This window comes from Telopea speciosissima, chromosome 8 (assembly GCF_018873765.1).
Source record: "Telopea speciosissima isolate NSW1024214 ecotype Mountain lineage chromosome 8, Tspe_v1, whole genome shotgun sequence".
Lineage (NCBI taxonomy): Eukaryota > Viridiplantae > Streptophyta > Magnoliopsida > Proteales > Proteaceae > Telopea > Telopea speciosissima.
In genome coordinates, this window is record NC_057923.1 from 10160595 (window position 1) to 10174701 (window position 14107).

Here is a 14107-nt window from a genome sequence, read left to right on the forward strand (position 1 = left end):
ATGGATTATATGTTTGAGATGAACTACCAAATTGTCATGTGATATATCTGTGAATTCCCTATCTATGAAAAAAAAATATATAAATAAAAAATAAAATTGTCAAATCATCTGATTCACATGACAAGAACTATGGGTGTGAATGAAGGGTTCCTACTTGCATGTAGGAACCTTTTCTTTCCATAAAAAATATCTTAAGCAGGAGCAATTCAGTGAGGAGTCCTAAGTACTAGTCCACTGTCCAACCCTATGGGGTGCATTCATCCCACATATGTGAGTGACATGTAGCTCAACTATGGCAAGAGAGGAATGGAAGAATCTACTGAATCCCCCCCCCCCCCCCCCCGCGGGCAGGGAAAGAAGAAAATCCAGTATAAATCATGCAAAAGATCATACCCTGGTCTCCCAGCCTCTTATACTGACCATTTGTGCTACTGTGCATCTTCTATGGCAACAGCAGAATGGAAAAATCTTTAGTGGTTCGCATAAGCCTGCAAGTAACCTCACAGATCTGATTGTTTTGGACATTCAGCTCAAATCTTGAAGCTCAAGAGCAAGGTGGAAGACAATCCTACATCAAGGTGTGTGTTTCAGAGTAGGATAATAGAAGTGATGGTGCCGGGTATAGTATTTTGGCTAGTGATCATAGAACCGAGACGATGTTTTGGGTAGCTTTGGGGGGGGGGGGGGGGGGCATCAACTACAAAATCAGTTTTACATTTGGAGCTTGCATTAGGAGAGGTTTAGAGATTGCTCTGCATTATGGGTTCTATGGAGCAGTTGGTTTTTTTCTAATTCCAAGAATATATCAACTTCATCATATAAGATACTAGAGCTCCTTGGAAATCTTTAGTGGCATTTAAAGCAGATTCATTATCTGAGAAACCAGTTCCCTGATCTAGCATTCAAATTTGTACACAGGGAGAGTAACAGGCCTGCTGACTTCTTATCTAGGATGCAGAACAGTTGAAAATTTTGTTACTGTAGATAACATACCTGATAGATCTTCTTGAGCTATTAACTAAAGATGCCTCTGGGAGTAGACATCTCTGAATGTAATCTGCTGTACATTCTCCCTTAATCAATAAAATAATTATTTCCTTTAAATAATAACTAGATCAGCCTGGTAGTCCACTTGGTTCAAACATGAAATCAGGAAGATCATTATAATGTTTAACCAGTCAAATGTCGATCAATGTGTATATCAAGATCATTCAATGAATGGTCTATGGTCTGTGAGATTTAAAGAAGACTCAGTTTCTGCAACTTTCCATGAAGCTGCCTCAACCCAATGACATACCCATTCTGTTGAATCTATTAGATTCTTAGGTGCTGAAACTTGCGGTAGGACTAAATTCTTGCAGCTTCCTGATTGACAACAATCTACATGTATTATATACAAGGTGTGAATAAAATTTCAAAACCAAGCCAATGTTTTTTTTTTTTTTTAATACTTGGAACTGCACAATTTTATTGTATTCAATGGTATATCAAAGAATGAGGAATCTCATCAATAGTTACCAGAGAGAAGGCTGAGAACTATGATCTAAACACTGCAAATGCGACCAACTTTGTTAGATTAAAAATTACAACTGTTATATGATTCTTATCTAGCATTTTTTCCTCCTCAATTTGCTGCCTGCCTGTTTTTGTAGGACTTCTTATAACTGCGTTTTATTCCTATATATTATTTCTTCCCTGTCAATGAAACGTTCAAGCATCTCCTGCTCTTGCAAAACTATGCAATCTTCTTCCTTCCCGAACCAGTTGTAGCGTCTCTTAGCGATGTAGTCATAGATTGCATCCCTCAATGGAGTGGGGATTATCAGCAGAGCACTTAGAGCTGAGTAGGGCAATGGAAGGTGAGATGCAACTTTCAGTGCAGCTGCACAATCACAAGAACAAAGGAATAAACAAACTTATATTTTCTGCACATTGGCATAACCTACAAAGGTGAAACTCTTTGCAAGGTTTTTCAGCAGAGCATACATATTTTGCAACTAAACAAAGAAATTGCATGTCAATTGGCTTGATGAAGGCCATCCTTAAATTATGTTTATGAATTTAATTGACTAGCATAAAAAATTGTGAGAAGATTTAAAATATTTCCTACCAACAAATCTTGGGCAACAGTTTCCCCTTTGCATAAACTTTATTAAAACAAGAGTGAAGAGAGGAGGGGGGGGGGGACTATAAATGGCTACAAAAATTACATGTTATAGAATACAACCCATAGTTGTGTGACCCAAGATGGTGGAGAGGTGCCTTGGCAAACAGTGTTATCCCCCCCCCCCCTTCTTTCATCCAATGATGCCATCAATTAGTACGCTATAACATATGCTTATATCATACATAAAAAATCAACATTAAGCCACATCAACTAATCAAGAATTACTAAGAAAATAAGTATAAGAGTATAACCACCAACCAAAATACCAAATTCAAAGATAGATACAGTCAATCTCAATCATAGTATCATACAACAGCACAAACTGCAAATCAAATATCAGAACTTGAAATCAAGTAATCATAATCAATATTCAGGGAGGATGCCAGCCCTCCGGAATGTCGCCTCCCATCTACCATGGTAGGTTGGAGCTAGGGTTGCAGTGTGAGGTGAACTGGTGAAGTGTGAACATCAAACAAGTGAACAACAAAACAGAGTACTGGTTACTCAAGGGTTTCATTTCAATATTGAACTACGTGATTATGTGCCTCTCACCTTAAGTGTACTATCTACACACACAAATGATATGGTTAGTTGCTTAGAAAAGCATCTAATTTTTTTTAAAGCAATGCCAAGGTGACCACCTAGGCACCAAGGTGTCCCAAGGCGACACCTAGGTGTCGACCAAGAAAACAAGGCACTCGCCTTTCATGACTACAGTAAGTCGACCAACCACCCAGCGGGCTAGGACGACTTGACAACTATGATACAACCTTCTGATGATAAGCACTTGATTCAAAGGAATCAAAGGACATCGTTTAGTTATGTCTAAGAATGTAATTGGAACAAAATTCCACTATAAAATAAACAACCTCTAGTAATAGACGCTTAAAAGATAAGGCAGAGAAGATCTGATACTATCCCCATCAAACAAGTCATGGCCAACAGTTTCCTTGTTGAACTTCTCTTCCCCTGGTTATCGACAAAACCATATTAAAACACGAGGGAAAGGAAATATAATGAAGAGGGAAAAGAACAAACAGGAGTTCCCTTGATTCTTCGATTCTTCTGACATCCCATTAAAAAAAAAATCTTTGAATCTGAGTGCTATTTCTCTCCACCAATCACCAGTGCACAGTTTTGGGATCAAGCTGATAGCTACCAGAGCAAACTTTCTAATTATTAACTGTCTTGCCTTGTACAACTACAACTCATCAATCAAGTCCATGATTTAATGGTCAACTACCTCTTTCCATCAGAAAACCCAATGCATCTCAACTACTTTTCTTCTTGAATGGCTGTGCTCAAGCATCCTTAAAATCATTTCAACAATGTGTGGGTTTGATGGATTATTCGAATTAAGAATATAGAAGATGGTAATGGATTGTGAGAAAGGTACTATAACAATAAATGTAGGAATACATACCTTCTTGTTGAGAAAGATAATGCATGAATGTCTGGGTTCATTCTTTTAGGGATAGGCTAGTTCTAGAATGCCCATCTGATAGAATCTTTTGATATTCAGCTATTTTTTGAGAGGAGATGCTATCTCAACTTCATCCCATCCATCAGAAATCTCTATCTGGAAATGCAAAGTTTGTGACTGAAAATTATAGAAAATTGGCAAGAGTTTCATTCATCCTCAGGTTTCTTATGCTAGGTTCATAGATAATGAAGTTTCTTTAGCAATGTCAGGATGCTGAGTTCTACTTAGTTTTTCTATATTGAAAAAAAAAGGAAAATTTTATTTCTCAGATGAAGGATGGCTAATGGAGAACATCTAATTCCTAAATGAACTGTTTCTGTAAACCTAAATAAGAGAAAATGAGAGGAACAAAGCAACCCCTCCCCTCCAAAGTTATGAAAATTTCTTGGATACATGTGAAAAAAAAAAATCCTAGATCCTCTTTCCAATGAAAATACAAAACCCTATGCATGATAATTTGGATATACGCATAACAATAGGACACAGCCAAGTAGGGAATACATTCCCAGAGACAATAGGGTCACCCAGTAAGATGTCCATGCCCTCTATTCAGCTGAAACATCCTAATTAGGAGTTGAGAGGTAGAATCAATGAGATCAATATATCATCCATTTTTTTTTTTAAAATTCTAAAATACATGTGAAATCTAGTAAAAAGCATAACCAAAATAAGAATAAGGTTGGCGGTATGATATTCTTGAGAACCTTCTTTTTATTCATTCTAAACCCAATTAAAGTTTCTTATTGGCCTCAAGAAGTATTAGCCTGCTATTCTAGGATCATGATGTTAGAGAAGGTCAAAGATGTGAGTCTAGTACCTACAACTAATTAACAATGCAAGTTAGCTTCTTGCCATTCTGCCAGCAACATATGAAGGTGCTTCCAAAAGGAAACTTCATACATGAAGGGCACACAATTTCTTTTCCAATCAAATTTGGAAACTTCATACATGAGGCACACAATTTCTTTCCAATCAATTCCCCCCCTCCCCTTCATCGGGATTTGATTCAGACGGAGAAACTGAGAAAGAACAATATTTTAAAAGGTGGGAACTATATACTGGGACAGGTAAAATAAAGGAACAAGTGCAGACCAGTAGATGCTTGATGGTATAAACCCGGTCCTTCAATGAACACGAAACGGCGTAGAACGTCCTCACGATCAAGACCACATAGTCTTAAGTAGGGTTCAGCAGTCTTGGACTGAAGGCAACAAAACTTGATCTTCCTATGCTTGTCGACTCTGATCACCCACTTCACACCTGCAACAACAATTACGACTAAAAATTAAAATAGAAAGGAATGATAATTTCAAGAATTCCTACATTGTGATTTATGATGTATGAAGAACATAGTGAGCGCAAAAGCGCGTCAAAAGTTATGAGGTTTCAAGTTGCAATCCAAACTAGGAGAGCTACAGACCTGGGAGAAAAAAGAGAATGGGAAAAGAGAAAATTTTCAGAGTCTACAATAGAAACATGCCAGCACCTAGTGGAATTAAATCGAGAATTAGGGATCAGATGAAACCCTGGAAGAGCTTTGATCATTGATAACGAAGGCGAGAAAGAAAGGCATTTAAAACGCAAGTGGTACTAGAAATGAAGAATCAGAGTCTTCTAATTCTTGTTCTAATTCTTGCCTGGAACCCAAAATGAACCAGAGCAAACACCCCGAAATCTCTCTTTTTACGCAGTCTAGAAGTGTATGTGGATCATAGTACGATTCGAAGACATAAACGGAGTCAAAAAATGGCCAAGCAATGACATCTTGCTCGAAAATCTTAAGAGAGCGCAAGAAAACAATCTATGAAACAATGGGCATTTACAGAAATGATGATAAATAATATTTGTACCTGAGTGGCAGAGATGACAGACCCCATCATAGATAACGACTCCTGGCTGAAGGAGGGATTGAGTTGCCGCCTTTGGCGGCAGAAGGGAGTCGGCGAAGAGAATGCCCTCGGTTGAGAAATGAGCACCAGCATTTGAAGCTGCGTTAGTGGACAAAGACAACGAAGAAAGCAGAGAAGATGGGATTCTCGTTTCGGGGTAAGAGGTTGTGAAAGCCGTCCTCGAATACCAAGCGTCTCTCCTCAGCATCGCCATCATCATCGCCATCTTCGTCATGCTTGAATCTCTGAGACTCCCGAGTTCTTGTCAGATCGTTTATAGCCAACTACAGCTGCGATTATTTTGTTCAAAAATGATGATTCAAGAGGCCCGAATGGAGTCTTCGCTCACATTTCCTTTTTTCCTCTTCCAAAACTAGCAAGTTTCGTACGGAGAAGGAGACTCTGTAATTGGGACTGGCACGATTCAGTTCCAAAAAAATTTTGACCAAAAAATAAAAAAAGTTCCAGAAAGAAGAGAAGTATTATGGGGTCCACTTGAGTTATCTTCTCGACTTTCGACCGTCTGATATAGGTGAGTCTTCGTGTCGCGGAGCCACCATCAACGAGTTCGGTTCCTCTACATGTACTACAGATGCACGTACATGTGACAAGCAACCACCTGTTATATTTTTGTCATTTACAAAGGGCGGAGGAGTATTTATGGAAACAAAATAAACATCTAACGGGTGCGTCTGGCTCTCCAACCGTAGAGGGAGCTGGAGCAGCCAGTCTAGCAAAAACATAGGGTCTTTTGATCATTTCATAGGGGGCGGGGCTTGCTTCTAAAATGACCCCAACGCCCTTTGTTTTGCTAGGCTGGATCCTCCAGCCTTGCCCAAGCTGGAGGAAGGCCGAATTGGTGATTGGCTTAGAAATGTATGTTAACCTACACGTACATGGAGATGATACATTCTCACCATCAACTGTATTAATGTCTAACGTTACTGGGTCTACAAACCCACAAAGAGACCAGGGAGGGCTGGGCCAAGATCAGCCCATTCCCAAGATAGTCCAAGTCCACCCTCAAACCAAGCCTAAAAGGTTTCCTGGATCAGGTTTAGCTTGTCTTGTCCACCAACAATTGAAGAATCAGTCTCCGCTGATACCATTTCGATACTGATCCAGATCGGCCTGTACTGGGTTTAAATAGATCAAAAAATGGAAAAGTATCAATTTTAGGAGAATAGTTCTTCTGTTCTTTTGGTTTGCGGGAACACAAGAACAATGAAAAAGCGTTTAGCAAAGTTGGTTCGTTTTTGTTCTCAAAGAAGCAAAATTGTCTTGGAAACAAATTTTGCAGAACATTAAGGGTGCATTTGGTAACGTTGTTCTTTGACAGAACCATATTTTTTCCGTGTTTATTCTGGAAGTATGTTCTTTGCTTCTAGATGAGCTTTGGTAAACCTGTTTCAGAACAGGAAAAAAAACAATGAAGTTTGGTGAATCCTGTTCTAGAACAATTTTTTTAAAACTGTTTCCAATATTTATAAAAATGTCATCCACCTCATAAGTAAGGCAAGTAATTTCGTAAATGTCATTACCATCCTTCTATTTTTAACAAAAAATTATATAAATACCATTATAATGCCCATTTTCTTAAAATACTTATGAAAATGTCATTACAATCAAATAAATTTTCAAATTATAGGTATTGATAGGCCAAGTAACTTCAGGAGCTAGATGGTATTAATCTCCACATTTATTCAAGTCAATTAAAGGTTTCTTTTCAAATATCATTTGATAAAATCTAATCAATGCAGAGGAACTGTAGGTGTGGAAGTTTTCGGAAACTCAGAAGTTCGGTCGAATGAAAGAGAGCTAGATCTGATGTTCACCATGATAATATCAGGAATAATATGACCATAAAATATAAAAGTAAGATCTACAAATAGCACATCACTATGATCGGAGCAACCTTTAGTTTTCACTGGGAAGAGGTAGCTTGCTAGTCGGAAACTTAGTTCCTTTTGTTCCCTTGAAGACCATCTTATTTCTTGAAGAACATGGTTTACTGCCTCGTTCTTCAGGGCCAAAAAGAACACCTGGGAGCAGCTTCAGCTTTAACTTAAAACATTGGAATGAGGTGGAAATTGCAATTTCCGATAGTCAGCTGTCCAAATGTCTCGACAATTTTGGGTTACAGTACAACAATATACAAAAATGAATGGCATTTCATCTCTGTTACCTGGCCAAGTCCTTTGACTGAGATTTCAAATGAGTAAGAAGGGGAACAATTGTTCTAAAAACCAGATCAGCAATGGTCAACCAGGTTAAATCCAACCAACCTGCAAATCCTGGTCATATTCCCAGCTATTGGTGATAAACACACCAATGCATTGAACTTGATCTGCTTATATAACTCAATAACCGCATAAATGGTACTTTGATTCAACATATATAAGATAACAAAACACCATTGCTGTTTGAACTGAATCCCTTCATGATGGAGATTTTACTCCATACTTGGTGAACACCCCTGTTAGAACAGCCTTCTCCTTAATCTTCAATCTGCATCAACAGGAACCAGAAATTAAAAATATGATCCAGTAATGGTGCATGTTGAAACCTCAAAAAGTCATCACAAATATTCTACCTTTTCGCAGACCCTGGAATGTTCAACTTTGGGACCTTTGCTGATTTTGTTTTGACAGTTTTCTTCTTCTGTACTGCCCGACTCTTCTGTTGTTGCTTTGAGGACACTACCTCATTGACAAGCTCGGTTGTTACTTTCATGCCACTGATGTCATTTGGTTCCCATATGGTTTCTTCCCAGTCCACTGGCATAATCTGGTCCCTAGGGCCAGCAGATTCATCAAAGGTGGTCAGTTCCGAAAAATCCATGGAAAGGTTATCTACATCAGAATCCGTAACTGGGTTTTCTTCTAAACTGGGAAGAGTAAGTTCGGATATGGATGCACTAGAGCCATTCAGAGATTGTTCAAAAGCATTGTCAAGGGTGTGGCTTGGATTTATCATCTCACAGGTTATCTGCTTCTGAATCTTGCCAAAAGGTAAACTTTGTCTGCCATATTTGCGTATGAATCTGCCATGATAACCATAATGTTCGAATTGCTGGATATTAGCAGACATAGAAAAAGTAGCCCATAGCATCCTAGGTCTCCCTACCTACCCACCAAAAAAAGGGGGGGGGGGGGGAGGAGGAGAAAGTACTAGAAAGAAATCATCAAACATTTTACAAATCCATTGTCTAGCCACAACATTAAATATGAATGCAATAAGGAACAACTGCATACACAATCGATAAGATATATCAAGGTCTAGCCACTCATCTAAAAAAAATCATTTTTTTTTCTGAAATTAATTTAAAGAAAACAATTTGGCAATTAGTCTATAAAATCTTGCCGGGGATACACTGGGATTAGTTCTGTTGCAGGGAATAAACAGTCCAAACTAACCAAGACACAATATTGAATAAAGTCGGAAGAATAAGTATACATGCTGCGTTAATTTACTTTGGTCTTCTCTTTTCATTCTTGCAATGAATTCATCCTAGTTATTGAATAAGGGAGAATAGACTTTACAATTTTTCTGGTTGCATTCTACTTTGTTTCCAATAAATCAAAACTTATACTATTTCCTTCTGTTAAAAAAAACAGGCCCATATTTAAATTCAGATTGGATTTTCTTGTCACTTGGGAAGAAACCAATTCATTTTGAATTCCAATAGCATTTATATGCATATATGATGTTTTAAAATGGACTTGCCTCAATGCATACTGATTTTTATTTCTGAAGTATAGGTCAAAAGTGAAATAATCTCATTTGAGGTTTGCACCATCTGAAAACATTTCTATTGTTTATTCCAAATTTGAAAATGAAGAGAGCAAATCCATTTATGGTGAAAAGCACATGAACTCAGATGCTATGGCAAAGCAAAATGAAATCAGTCCATTAAAGGCATAACCAGGTGCAGCCTTAGACTAACAAGAATTTCTATACAAATTGAACAGGTCTATGCTCATTTCATCATACTAACACTTGCATGAGCTATTGTTAGAGTAAACCCGTTAAGGATATGAAGAACCATGTCATTACACATTACCTAGATGCAGCCTCTTCAGAGTCAAGGTCAACAAAAGCAAAGCCCTTGCAAATAGGGTCCTTGGTCTTTTTATTTCCAGAAACAGCTGGGCTTATATTAAGTATTCCTGGGAACCCCTGAAATGCCAACTTCAGATCTCTGTGGATGTTTTTCTTCTTGGGGAGGTTCCCAACACGAACCCGAATTCCACTTGGAACAACTTCAGGGGCTGAAAATATTCCAATATAATGTCCTCAAGTCAAACACCATTGGCATGGAAGAGCAGATAACAAAAGAAATTGAATTATATAATAAATGTGCATTCCTATGTCATGGAGCTTCCCAAACGAGTAGTGTAATGATCCCCAGAGCCCTCTGGAGATAAATTGCTGGTTTCATTGATTGGGCAGTAGGACAAAGTGACTTTTCTCTTCATACAAAGAAATGAAACCATCAAAGTGCATACAAGGGAAGAAACTTCCTTTCTTTTGATAAAGCATGTCAGAGATAATATCCGTCCATGGGTGCACTAATGCAGATTAGATATTGCATGGAGACATAAAACCAGAAAGAAAGCCAACAAGACTCATATATAACCTAAATGCATATCTGACCTTCATTCATGTTCGGCTGCTTCTCAGATTTGGAGTTTGGAGGATTGTTTTTTAGGTTATTGATATTTGCAAGCTGAGCCCTTCTACTCTGCTCCATTTCTTCAAGCAGTTCATCCTCAATAGAAGTATGATACATTTTCCCTTCTCCAAATCCAGGTGGCTTGTTCTGAATCCACTTATTCATATTCGCAAAAGGCACAAACACCTCTCCCTCGTCCGCCTCCTCGTCCTCGTCCTCCTCCTCCTCCTCATGCCCATCTGTTTCCAAGAGGATATTGTTCTTGCCTGTACGCTTCTTGGAAGCAGAAAGAGAAAATCCAGGTTGTCCCTGACCAGCAGTGAGAGGGAGGGGGAACTCAGTTTTGTTTCAAAATCGATAAGAAATAAGAGAAATTGCGAGGAATTTAATACATACCTGTAAGAATAGAAAAGTAGAACAAGAATTTGAATGGGGAAAGAGCAAGTTGGTTTTGAAGGTTCTGCACGGAACTGAAAGAGAGGAAGCCGTGAGAATTTGAGGGATTGTGGCGAGAGCTGGAGAAGATTCGCAAGGTAGTCGAAAGGCTCCCACGCCCAACATCTTCATTCCCACTTTAATCAAAAACCCAGGGGGGGGGGAGATTTGAAGGTCACCTCTCTACCACTTTAATGGCGACGAAGATAAGGGGAGAAGGCGAGAAACAGTGCAGCACAGAAAAACGCAGTCCCCTAGCCGATTCGCCTGCGGTAACTCGGAAGTCCGACCGAGTGAGTAAATATGGAATTTGGGTATTGGGCCTTGGGAGAGAAACAAAAGTGTATTGGGCCAAAAATAGGGTTTTGGGTCTGGGCCTCAAAAGAATAGTTATTTGGATATGCGGCAGATGGGCCTAGGGATCCAATAACTCACTTGTTGAATATAGAGTCTAATGTATGGGTAATGGGTGTATTTTACTAACATGAATGATTCAAGAGTCAAGAAAAGGGGTGATTCTTGGATCAAAGCTGTGTTTGGTATGCATTCTTGGAATAGATTCTGGGTTTAAAACGTATTCTGAAATCCAGTTCTTCTCTAGTTTCTCGCTTCAGAATGCATTCTATGGCAGGTTTGTGGATTCTTGGATTTTGACAATCGAACACTATGTGATGCATTTCAGATGAAAAAGATGGGGGTTAGAGCGCTACTAAGCCATCTGAAATTATTTCTTGACAGCGAGACCAAGTCGTGTTTGGTATGCATTCCAAGTCAATTTTGTATTCTTGGGCGATAAAAACAATTGTTTTTCACGCCAGATAATATGAAATCAACCTAGAATGCATATCAAACACAACCTAATTAGTTTTTCATATGTTGCAGTGTGAGAGTGTGGTTGATAAGTCATGGAATTCGAGCCAGCTGGCTTTAGCCCATGGGATAAGCAGGTGTGTTTCTTACTTAGGTCTAGTCAGATTAAGCCCATAGCTGTGTTTCTCAATCCTTATTACTAGGGATGGAACAGAGCCGGGTTGGGCTGGGTTTTTAAAACTCCAACCCAACCCTGAGTCCTCTTAGCACAGCCCAAGCTGAAGCCGGCTTTGAGGTCAGTCTGCAATATCTCAAGCCAGACCCAACCCTGCTGGGCCGGACTGGTTATTTTTATTTTTTTGCCATTTGTATCCTTATATGCACTTAAAAAAATGAGACATCATCAACATCAATGATTCTTAAAAATAATCCTAAAGGCTTAAAGTCTTTAATATAATTGTAATAAGTGGAAAAGAATGCTACCCAGTCGTGTGGCTCCTACGCCTAGACACAGAATCATCCCTGCCCACATGGAAAGGCGGAAATCCCATCCAAGTTGATGCTTGTGTCTGCATTCCCATTGGCTAGCGCGCGTGTAGGCTCTAAAGGCCCATGCAATGTTCTCTCACCCAATTAATATGTAGTTATATAAAATCAGGGTCGGACTAGACTGGGCTTAGCTCAGCCCAAGGCTTCAGCCAAGGCTTGGCCCAACTCAGTCCCGGGCCTGGAAAACCCAACCCAAGCCCTATCCGGGCTCAGGATGGGCTTCCTCACAATTATGAGGTCTTGAGTTCAACTTGGCCAAAAAATTCAAAAAAAAGTAAGATTTTATAACCACTTCATCCAAACCCTCCATTGGGATCCTTCATTACACAACGATTCTAATTGCCACTTTTGCATTTTCGTTGGTGTTCCAATATAGTCGATATACCATCCAACTATCCAAGGTATCATCTAGTTATGTATTGATATGTAATTATAATGCTTTCAAAAGAATATGAAAAAATAAACTTTATTTAGGTATTTGAGATTACTATTAAGGAAAAAAGTATTTCTCCATCAGACTGTAACGTTCATTGCGTTTTTTTAGGATTCACAAATTCCCTATAGGGTTTTAGTATTTTTCCAAAACACCCTGACAATGTTCTTTTCTGCCCATCCCACATCAATGTCAAATGGATTCTCATTCACCCTGGGTAGAGGAAAACTTGATCATATATAACTCGTCTCATTGGTGGGTTTTCCATATCATCAGATTAGAACGTTCATTGCACCAACCTAAAGTTCACAAACTCCTATAGGGTTTAGTATTTTCCCAAAACACCCTCGCGATGTCCTTTCCCGCCCATCCATATTTATGCCAAATGGATTCTCATTCATCATGGATGGAGAAAAACTTGATCATTACTTTAATAACATGAACCATTGCAAAAACAAAAGGAAATGAGTTCATCCATTTAAAATATATAGGCATGGAAAATACTTGTCTCATATACTTCAATGGGCTTGCTTATTTTTCTCCCTGTACATAAAAATGGCTTGTGATATTAATTAAGGCAAGAGGGAAGTAGCTCTCTCAACCTCCACCCTCCACACAAACGAAAAACAAGGGAAGTAGGTAAAGCTCATACTAGGTACAAAACAAATAGAAAAGGGACATCCTATATTGTTGTTTTACACTACAAATTTAAGACCCTTTTCTAGTTTTTTTGAATCCAATCTAATGTGTTAGATGACATTTAATTGGCACAGTCTCTGAAAACAATGATATGGCAACCTAGGCGTAACTTCTTGAGTCTTCTTCCACTGGCACGTTATACACATTTCTTTTGGTTGGAATCGGTCAAGTCCTTCCTCTCTCTCAGATTTTGTTTGTTTGTTAGTTTTAAACCTTTATGAATATTTGAAAACTAAAACAACAGTGGGTTCCATGTGAGTGGTTTTGGAGGGTCTTGGACGGTACTTGTAAAAGGACATGATCGATCTGGTCTCGCTTGATCCCTAGTCTCTGGTTCACCCACCAATTATGTAACTGAATAGTAGGTAAGTAAAGCTTTAATCATAGTCCTACGTCCTCATTTCATTGCTTCTTTGCGATTTTTGAACCTGAGGTAGGTGATCATCTTTTTTTGTTTTCGCTGCTATATTATATGATCACTGTTTATAATTTGGTCTTAGTCTGAGGATGAAAAGGAGAAGAAGAAGGTGTTCTTGTTAATTTCAAGTGGGATCTATTTAATTCAGGCTTTCATTAACATATATGCATCTTGTGAATTGCTTCTGGGAATTTTCTTTATTTGGGTATTGTTAGGAATATTCCTATATTAACCAACTCTAAGATTTTAGATGACTTCACATACTAGTTAGATTTTTCCACCTAATAGCTTAAGTTTTGAATTTGATGATATTTCAACATGGTATTAGCTGAGACATTAGGTCCACTAAGATAATAATGCATCTGTAAATGTCATTCCAAAAGAGGGTCAAGGTTGGGAATAATTGATCCCATATTGACTAACTCATGCACCATGGGTGACTTCATATACCAGTTAGGTCTTTACATTTAATAGCTTCAGCTTTTGAATTGGATCATTCAAGAGGTAGTTGGTAAATATTGTCTTATTTGTGCCTGATTAGTCATTCTT

The 14107-nt window shown here is 38.5% G+C and overlaps 2 protein-coding genes across 2 annotated transcripts; both read right to left on the minus strand.

Moving 5' to 3' along the window:
- Positions 1-1412: 1412 nt before the first annotated feature.
- Positions 1413-5822, minus strand: LOC122671083 (uncharacterized protein YuxK). Its single transcript, XM_043868178.1, has 3 exons — positions 5501-5822; positions 4743-4910; positions 1413-1882 (listed from the first exon to the last, which is right to left on the minus strand). The coding sequence occupies exons 1-3, from the start codon at positions 5772-5774 to the stop codon at positions 1659-1661; spliced, it is 666 nt and encodes a 221-aa protein (XP_043724113.1). The 5' UTR covers positions 5775-5822; the 3' UTR covers positions 1413-1658.
- A 1798-nt stretch (positions 5823-7620) lies between these two features.
- Positions 7621-10783, minus strand: LOC122671081. The gene is made up of 5 exons (XM_043868177.1): positions 10611-10783; positions 10196-10523; positions 9603-9810; positions 8133-8582; positions 7621-8047 (listed from the first exon to the last, which is right to left on the minus strand). The coding sequence occupies exons 1-5, from the start codon at positions 10779-10781 to the stop codon at positions 7978-7980; spliced, it is 1227 nt and encodes a 408-aa protein (XP_043724112.1). The 5' UTR covers positions 10782-10783; the 3' UTR covers positions 7621-7977.
- Positions 10784-14107: the final 3324 nt, after the last annotated feature.